The 9,594-nt window shown below is 41.4% G+C and overlaps 1 protein-coding gene across 1 annotated transcript in view; it reads left to right on the top strand.

The window, feature by feature from the left end:
- Positions 1–850: 850 nt before the first annotated feature.
- The window catches only part of LTN1 (listerin E3 ubiquitin protein ligase 1), a 45,623-nt gene continuing 36,879 nt past the window's right edge, over positions 851–9,594 (top strand). Inside the window, exons 1-4 of the mRNA XM_032779696.2 lie at positions 851–1,043; positions 5,039–5,242; positions 6,558–6,656; positions 8,617–8,847. Of these exons, the coding sequence (XP_032635587.1) occupies positions 1,002–1,043; positions 5,039–5,242; positions 6,558–6,656; positions 8,617–8,847 (576 nt within the window). The 5' untranslated portion in view covers positions 851–1,001. The remainder of the gene's footprint in view (positions 1,044–5,038; positions 5,243–6,557; positions 6,657–8,616; positions 8,848–9,594) is intronic.

Raw genomic sequence — 9,594 nt, 5'->3', positions numbered from 1 at the left:
TGTACATGTTTGTGCATACTTCTGTTTTAAGTACTTTCATTTATCTTCTGAAAGGCTATGTCATGACACTTTAGGAAGCTTTATGGTATGTACTTTCAGGGTTCTCTCTTTGGTTGCCATTTAAATGTAATAATTGGCCTATTTAAACTGAAGAACTTTCATTAATTTCAGTGGGTTTTGGATCAAGCCCTATATGAAGGCTTAAAGGTATTGAAGGGCAAATAGTGGATTGTAAAGTGGGCAGTTTAATGATGTGTGACAGATATGGGAGTCTGTTATCTGTCTGCACACAGCAGCATCATGGACAAGCTGCCATCTCTGGCTCAGTGGCAATTAGCCAGCACTCTACCTTGCATGCCAACTGGGGAAGGTGCAATGTTGGTGAAAGAACTTCTACATCTGAGAAAAGCAGTATTACCAAATCTTGAGGCATGTGCTGTTTTTTTGTTCAAGCCCCAATTCCTGGGAATCTCAATTTTCGTTAGAATAAATAAGGACATATTTCTATCCCTGGCCTCATTATTAAGGACAAAAGCAAAAATGGGCACCCTGTGTACCCTAGAGGCATGAAACCCAGACGGGACATAAAAACCTGACATTTATTATTTGTTAAAAAAAACCCAAACTCATGATTTTTAAGGCAGTTGATTTTAGGTGGCCTGGCTCCTGTTTTTCCGAGTGCCGGGCATTGGCGATGGTGGAAAAGCGACCAGACCGTGCTAGCCTCCCGGAAGCAGGAGCGTGTTGTTGTGGCAGGGAAAACGGGGGGTGCTCCCACGGATCACGGGCTCCGCGGCTCTGGGGGCCCAGGCCAAGGGGGGCTCCGGGCTCAGCGGGGGGCGGGCGGCGCAGGCGGAGGAATCTCCCCTCCCCCGTCATGGCTCGCTCCCCACCCTCCGCGCCGGGGGGAGGCTCCCCGGCCTGCAAGCACCGCCCCTGCTCCGGCCCGAGTGTTTGCGGGTCCCACTCCGGCCGCTTCCTGCTGCGCTGCAGCCGCCGCTATGGGGGGGAAGAACAAGCAGCGAACCAAGGGCAACGTGCGGGTGAGTCCGCCTGGGCCAGGCTGCGGCCACTCACCCTGAGGGGGTCCAGGCCGCTCCCAACCCCCAGGAGCAGGGGGCGACTGGCCCCTTCCCCGGCCTGGGCGGTGGGGGAGGTCTAGGCCCGGGGGGAAAGCGGCGGTGTCGCCCCCCGGGTCTGCCCGTGGGGTCCCAGCCCCACAGCCCTGGGGCATGCGTGCCTGGGAGTGCCACTGGGCCCGGGGTCTGCCCCACGGGTGATCGGCCTCTGGAAGAGAAGAGCAGGAGGCTGGTAGACTCCTGCTCACCTGAGACTGGAGATCTTCCTGGCAGGCGTTACCCAGCCCAATCTAAGCTGCCAGGGTCAGGGCTGGGCTAGAAAAGGTTCACCAGTGGCAAACCTGGACAGTGGCGATGCATAGTATATGGGCAAAGAAGTGCTTTTCTGGTTGTCGTTCATACCCATTACCCCAATGAAATAAACCGTATTGACAAAAACACTTTTATGCCGAGGTAACTGCAGCTATGCTAGGGCTTTTGGTCATATACCAGCATTGCAAAAAAAAATCTTCTCAGCCAACATGGCTACATCCCCAAAATGTGTAGTGTAGTCTGATCTAAATACCAATAGTGTTTGCTTACATGCTTGAGGGAATAATTCCTTCCTTTACAGGAGTCGGTGGGTGGAAATCTGTGGCCTGTGTTAGGAGGCCAGGAGATCAGAGGTCCCTTCTGGCCACAGTCTGAAATGTAACACAGGTTCACAGGCCATACTTTAAAGCAGTGGTTCTCAACCTATTTACCATTGTGGGCTGTGTATGCAGCTCTGTATGTGGTACATGGGCCATATAACCACACAATATATTTACTAGATGTATGGCCCTGAGGATGTCACATGTCTTATGTTGAGAACTATTGCTCTAAAGTCTGTTATCGTCCAGAAGGAAATAATTGGCAACCCAAATTTGTATGCCTGTTCTCACTTTTTTGTTAATTCACTTGGGGACCATGACCTGCAGCCAACCCATGTAAAACAAAGCAGGTTAAACCCCTTTTATATTTAAATTGGGAGTGCAGCTTGCAGAGACTCAGCAAGCAATGTGACCATCCTGAAATACAGCACTGCCTTCAGGCGCCTGTCATCTCCATAGGTGGATTCTTGTCTGCTAGTACAGTTGGCTGGATTAGCATGATTGCCTGGTATAAGATGGTCACTTTTCATTGGGGCTAGTCATATGCAAAGTTAAGTATGTGCGTAAACATCTGTGGGCTCATGACCTCATTTCCTCTGTTGCTTGTGAAGGCCTTTTCAGACAGCTGTGGGTAAGATACTTCTTTTAAGAAGAGAAAGATGCATTCACAAATTGGCACAGGTCTTGAACTAATGTAGTACCTGTAATTACACTTAATTTATTTTAAACGTACAAGTTTTCAGCTTCTGTTCTGTATAAGCTCTTCTACTGCCACACCAGCATGGTATCTGAGGCCAAGATCCACAGAGCTATTTAGTTTCCTAACTTCCACTGATTTCAGTGAAAGGTAGGAGCCTAGATATAGAGCCCTGCAAATATCTGTAGCTCTGTAGATATCCACTTTATATTTGCAGATATCGACGGACCATGTTTGTGGATTGTGAATGGATGCAGATCCAAATTTTATATCTAGAGCACTGCAGATCTGCGGATATCCGTGGACCATGTGTGCAGATCGGATGTGGATACAAATTTTGTATCTGCACAGAGCTTTGCCTAAATACCTCTGTGGATCTGGACCTGGGTGCAGTCCAGAAGTAATGTGACATCTGTCATGTGTGGTTTGTTAATTCTCTTCCCAGGGGAAGAATTATGTGTGCAGTGTAGTGTTTAGTTTGGGTAGGGTTTTTTTTTTAATATGTACACACTGCTATATGTTTATATTAGGGGAGACAAAGGAATGCTGGGAAATGCGTCATTAGGACAGATTTTAAAGTCACAGAAATTACTCAGTTTGAAGTTATGGTGGCCACATCAAGTGTAGCTTAGCCACCATGTCTGTACTAATTTTATGCCTAATGATCGCAACAATTCTGTTTTTCTTTTTTTTTTTTTTTTTTTTAAAGAAAACACCAACAACTTGTGAAAGTTAACTGATACTTTGTTAGACTTTTGCTGAAACTTTGGAACTAGGGCTGTTAATTAATTGCAGTTAACTCAAGTGATTAACTCAAAATAAATTAATTCGATTAAAAAAATTAATTGTGATTCATCACAGTTTTAATTGTCCCATTAAACAATAATAGAATACCAACTGAAATTTATTAAACAGATTTTTGTATGTTTTTCTACATTTTAACATATATTGCTTTCAGTTACAACACAGAATACAAAGTGTACAGCGTTAGCTGATGACCCTTGTTAAAAGAAAAAAAGGATTAATTAAATTTGTGACTGACATCCTTGGGGGAGGATTATTTGTCTCCTGCTCTATGGTTTTACCACATTCTGCCATATATTTCATGTTCTAGCAGTTTTCAATGACAACCCAGCACATGTTGTTTGATTTAAGAACACTTTCACTGCAGATTTGACAAAACGCAGGTGCTAATGTGAGATTTCTAAAGATAACTACAGCACTCAACCCAAGGTTTAAGAATCTGAAGTGCCTTCCAAAATCTGGGAAGGATGGGGTGTGGAACATGATATCAGAAGTCTTAAAAGATCAAAACCTTGGTTCAGAAACTACAAAACTGGAACCATCAAAAAAGAAACTCAACCTTCTGCTAGTTGCATCTGACTCATGATGATGAAAATAAACATGCATCAGTCCACACTGTTTTGGATCATTATCAAGCAGAACCCATCATCAGCGTGGATGCATGTCCTCTGGAATGGTGGCTGAAACGTGATGGGTCATATGAATATTTAGCATATCTAGCATGTAAATACCTTGTGACTTCAGCTATTACTGTTCTATGCAAACACCTGTTCTCAGTAACAGATGACATTGTAAATAAGAAGCAGGCAGCATTATCTCCCGTAAATGTAAACAAACTTGTTTGTCTTAGTGATTGGCTGAACAAAAAGTAGGACTGAGTGGACTTGTAGGCTCCAGAGTTCGACATTGTTTTGTTTTAAAGTGCAGTTATGTAACCAAAAAAAAAAAATCTATATTTGTCAGATGCAATTTCATGATCGATTGCACTACAGTACTTGTATCAGGTGAATTGAAAAATACTATTTCTTTTATCTCTTTTACAGTGCAAGTATCTGTAATAAAAAATGATACTATAAAGTGATCACTGTACATTTTTTATTCTATGTTGTAACTAAAATCAATATATTTGAAAATGTGGAAAACATCCAAAGTATTTAAATAAATGGTATTATGTTATTGTTTAACAGAGTGACTAAAACTGCAATTAATCACAATTATATTTTTTTAATCTCCTGATTAACTGCAATTAATTTTTTTAATTGTTTGACAGTCCTATTTGGAGCCTATAGATCTGCTGCAGAACACCTCAGAGAATCAAACTTTTTGGAACGTCTGGTCTCAATGCCTTAAAGAAGTGGGAGGCACTGATTAAAATAATCACAGGATTAACTTCACTGGAACAAGTTAGAGGACAAACTAAACTAAAGAAAAGCAATCATTTTCAATAATAATTCAACAAGTCGTGTGACATTGTGATGTTCCCCATTCCCCTAAATCTTTTCTTGCTCTTTGGGTTAATTTTATATTTTGAAAAATAATGAAATAAATGAAAATATTGATCGTAAGGTTGAAAAATAAAATTACCTTTTCAGATTTCTCTACTTAAAGCCCTGGTAGAATTTCTTAGTGATAATGCATATAATGTGAAACTTTTTTCTTGGAGCAGCAGATCAATTATAAGACACAAACCTGCAGGGTCATTTCTTCAAGTGTGATGATTTAGATTGTGCATGGAAGTGGTTTACAAAACCAACATTTCAGTAAGAAATAAAATGGTTTGAAAGGACATGAATAATTAATTGACTGCTCTCTCTTGTTTATATCAGCCCTCCAGCAGCGGCAGAGCTGCAGAGCTCCTTGCCAAGGAACGTGGAACAGTCCCTGGGTTTATTGGCTTTGGAACATCTCAGAGTGATCTAGGATACGTACCTGCAGTCCAAGGAGCAGAAGAAATAGACAGCCTTGTAGATGCTGATTTTCGAATGGTGCTGCGAAAACTCTCCAAAAGAGATGTCATAACAAAATTAAAAGTATGTGTATTCTATATCCCTTAGTTTGCTTTTTAAACATCCTTTAAGAGAAAGATAACTTGAAAGTTTATAGGGTGAAATCCTGCCTACACTGACATTATTGATAAAACTCCCATTGACTTCAGTGAGATCATGGTTTAAGCCAGGCCTGCACAACAAACGGCCGGCCCGCAAAGGCTCACTGTGTGCTCCGTGGCGGGGAATCAAAGGAGTCTGGGCTGCCTGCAGCCGCGGGGAGCCCAGAGCCCTTTAAATCCCAACCACAGCCGGAATTCAAAAGACTCTGAGCTGCCCGCAGTGGCGGGGAGCCCAGAGCCCTTTAAATCTCTGTCGCGGCCGGGATTCATAGGGCTCTGGGCTCTCCACAGCGGCGGATGGGCTGGGGCTGGGATTTAAAGGGCTCAGGCTCCCATCAGTGACAGGAGCTCTGGGCCCTTTAAATCCCTGTCACAGCCCCACAAAGCTCCGGGTTCCCCCAGCTGCCAGAGCCCCGGGCCCTTTAATTTGCCCCTGACAGCTCCCAGCCACCTCTTCAGCTGGGAGCCCCCAGTTGATTTAAAATCAAGTATCACCTCCCCACCCCCAACCTTTCTTTTTGGCCCACAGCTGTTTTGGTGGGGCAGCACTGGGGAAGGAGGGCTTGTTTCTGCAGGGCTGGGCGGTGCTGGGGCTGGGTGTTTCCAGGGGGCCGGGATGTCCTAGCGGAGGAGTGTTTCCGTGGGGCCGGGGAGTTTCGGCCCTCAGCTGTTTTCTTTGGAGTAATGCGGCCCTCGCCGCTTTACGAGTTGTGCAGGCCTGGTTTAAGCCATAGAATCTAAAAAAAAAAAAATTGTGACAAAGTTGGATGTAACAGGAGTATATTTGAGACATCTAGTTCTAATATTCATTTGTGCAAGGGTTCTTTTGATATTTTGCTTGGGAAGGGGAATATTTCTGTGTGAAGTGCTAGAAAGGAATCTACTAAAATAGTCAACTTTACTTTCACACTAGCAAATTCCATAGTGCATACTGTAATTTGTTTAGCATCTTTGAAATACTTTTTGTGTGCCTCAAAAGCTTGATTTTGATTGTATGGAGTTTTAAGATGTTTTGGAAGACCTTTAGAAAGGTCTGTCATCTGATTCTGATGCAAAGTGGATTTGCAAGAGTAACTCCCGTTAACTAGAGGTTTTACACCCAATTGCAAGAAGTGAACCAATTTCTAGTTTCATGAGAATTACGGTATCAGGCAGTAGTTGGTAAATTTAGTAAATTTCAAGATTATACATTCACCTGCAATTTTTCTAATCCCATGCTGTTGGTATTTTGATTTTAGGCTATGCAGGAGTTTGGGGCGATGTGTAAGGAAAGAGAATCAGAAGTTGTTAAAGGTGTTCTTCCTTACTGGCCAAGAATTTACTGTAAAATCTCACTTGTAAGTATTAAAGGACTTAGGTTATGACAGAAGTAAACCAACAAATAAAATTGCTCTGGGCAGTTTCTGTGGTAATTCACAAGGCAATCGGATCGGTACACCTAATTGTATATATTTGTGGGTTGGCTAGTTTAAAAAAAAAAAAATCTGTTAGAGAAAAGCACTTGGTCCTAAGTGGTTGGGACACATCATCAGGGCAACGTGAGGAAGCTTTTATTGCTCATGCCTGTGCTGTGCCTGCTCTATGGATAGAAGCTTTCAATCACTAGCACCTTAAATGAAGATTATCCAGGTTTTTCAGCTTCAGCTTTCAACAGAAGAAAGCTCTTTGACTACGTAAGCATGTATGTGGACAATGAGAACATCCACAATTCTATGAGATAGGATTATTTAAAGAATATAAAGCCTCATGACTTAGGGCATAAACAATTCTCCAACCGGAGTTAGGAAGAAACTTCACCTGTGGATCGGTTACTCCATAATTGTCTTTTATAAGAATTCTAGCATATTTCCCTGAAGCATCTGACACTGTTGGAGGTAGGATACTGAAATAGATGGATCTCTGTTCTGATGTGTTTCAGAAATTCCTATGTTCCTATTAGGAGCCATGGAACTTAAAAAATCTACTACTATGTCAGTGCCAACAAATGCTTGAGATTTACAAATCAGTTATGCATGATTCATACAGACTCCCAGATGTTTTTATGCTAATGAGAAAAGTTTCTTAATTGAAGAGAGTTTCCTATTTACCTTTTCTTGTTCTAACCTTTTTTGAACATTAAGGGAAAAATCTAGACATGGATTTTTATCATGTATCAATACACCTCTACCTCGATATATCGCTATCCTCGGGAGCCAAAATTTTTTACCGCATTATAGGTGAAACTGCATTATATCGAACTTGCTTTGATCCGCCGGAGTTCGCAGCCCTTCCCCCCCTCCCCAGAGCGCTGCTTTACCGCGCTATATCCGAATTCATGTTTTATCGGGTTGCATTATATTGAGGTAGAGGTGTACAGTCATATATTGTATATCTTATGCTATGCACAGTAGTTAATGGAATCCAGAGGGGTTATAGCCCTTACGTGGTATGGTGCAGTGATGTCCGGTTCATGATTATGTTGGTAAAATAGGACCATAGTCTGCATTTAGGGATTCCAGTGTATTCATAGTACATCAAAGTATTTGTAATCTTTAGGATTCAACCTTTGGGAATGTGTGTAGTGCTGTACATTTATGGAGCTGTAACTAACGTCTCTAATGCACCTTAATCAATAGAACTGTTCTAAGCATAGTGTAATATAGCCTTAGTGGTTAAACTAAAGAGACAAATATGCTCTGAACAAAATTGTACTGAAAATGGTTTGTCTCTCTTGTCTGTGTTCCAGCATTTAAAAAAATCACAGAAATTCTCAAACTCACTTCTCCTGTCATACATGATTGAAAGTTGTTTTAAGATATGATTCCTCTATTCCCCATCCCCACTCTCTTTGATGACAATAATGCTGATATAGAAAGTTTATTTAAGAAATTGAAGGGGATTCCTATGATGAAGATTGGATTCTGCAATCCGTACTCAAGCTAATGGCCCCATTAAAGTCACTGAATCAACAAGATTACTTGCATGATTAACAATTAATCCTAAAAGTTAGAAGATATATGCCCCAAATCAATTATTAGTTCTCAAGACTTTACTGCTGCACATTATCTCAAATATTTTGCATTGTTTATGACTAATATTGTTTCATTTCATCGATGAAAAGGATGGAGGATTAGTGACTATAAGCCTTTAGATTTAGGGTATAAGGACTTAATTTGAAACCATACAATTGAATATAGACAACTTTTTGTTTTGAGTGGGGGAAGTTGGGACATGGTAGCAGAACAAACGAATTTGTATTTTGGTATTCTTGGTATCAGAGAATGTATTTCTTTTTAAAAAATCTATATTTTAAAACAGGATCATGATCGCCGTGTCCGAGAAGCAACGCAGCAAGCTTTTGAGCAACTTATTCTTAAAGTAAAGAAACACTTGGCTCCTTATTTAAAAAGTATCATGGGATACTGGCTGATTGCTAAGTGTGATACTTACTCCCCTGCAGCATCGGCAGCTAAAGTGGCATTTGAGACAGCTTTCCCTTCAAGTAAACAACCTGAAGCCGTAGCATTTTGTAAAGAAGAAGTTCTGAATGTGAGTTTATAGAATACTATGTCCTTAAAGCTTTATGCAAGTAGTTGTCATCTCTTAATGAAGAGAGAAGGATTTTTTTCTTGCAAATGTTAACTCATGCATTCTTTGCATTTGCATTCAGAAAGGTATAGTCTCTTCTTAACTGAAACTCCTGTTAATGCTAATGGAGATTGAGACGAGGATACATTCCACAATGTCTCCCTTAATTTTTCATACACACTGAGGCTGCATGGGTCTGTAGAGCTATGTGGATATATAGGAACTGATTTCTTTGCTATGCATTTCCATATGCACAGCCGATGATGCTCAGTCACCAAGTGTGTTCCAAACAGTACTTACCCGTCACTGACAACAGATGCTGGCAAAATGTTAGCTGAACTGGTTTAACTCAGTAGTAGACTGGACTAATTTCTGAAAGCGTGGTTGTACCTTCTGCTGTGCAAGATGTATCTACACTAGGAAATCTATGTCTGGAGCAGAGCCATTTGAAGTAGGGAAAAATTAGATTATAAGGCTGATGGTTTGTGATTACAAAGCCTTGATATGGAATTTTTTTGTTTGTTTGTTTGGTTTTGTTTGTTTATTTTAATTCTGGAGATACGGGACTACTAGCTGTCAGAACAGTGGCTGTATGGTCTAACTATGGTCAGATCATGGGACTAGGAGTCAGGAAACCAAAGTTCTGACCCTGACTCTGCCATGGTCTCATATGACCTGGGTTGGTCAATTCAACTGTCTTTACCTTTG

This window comes from Chelonoidis abingdonii, chromosome 1 (assembly GCF_003597395.2).
Source record: "Chelonoidis abingdonii isolate Lonesome George chromosome 1, CheloAbing_2.0, whole genome shotgun sequence".
NCBI classification, from domain to species: Eukaryota; Metazoa; Chordata; order Testudines; family Testudinidae; genus Chelonoidis; species Chelonoidis abingdonii.
Note: the sequence above shows the minus strand (reverse complement) of the source record. Positions and strands in the feature narration are given on the sequence as shown.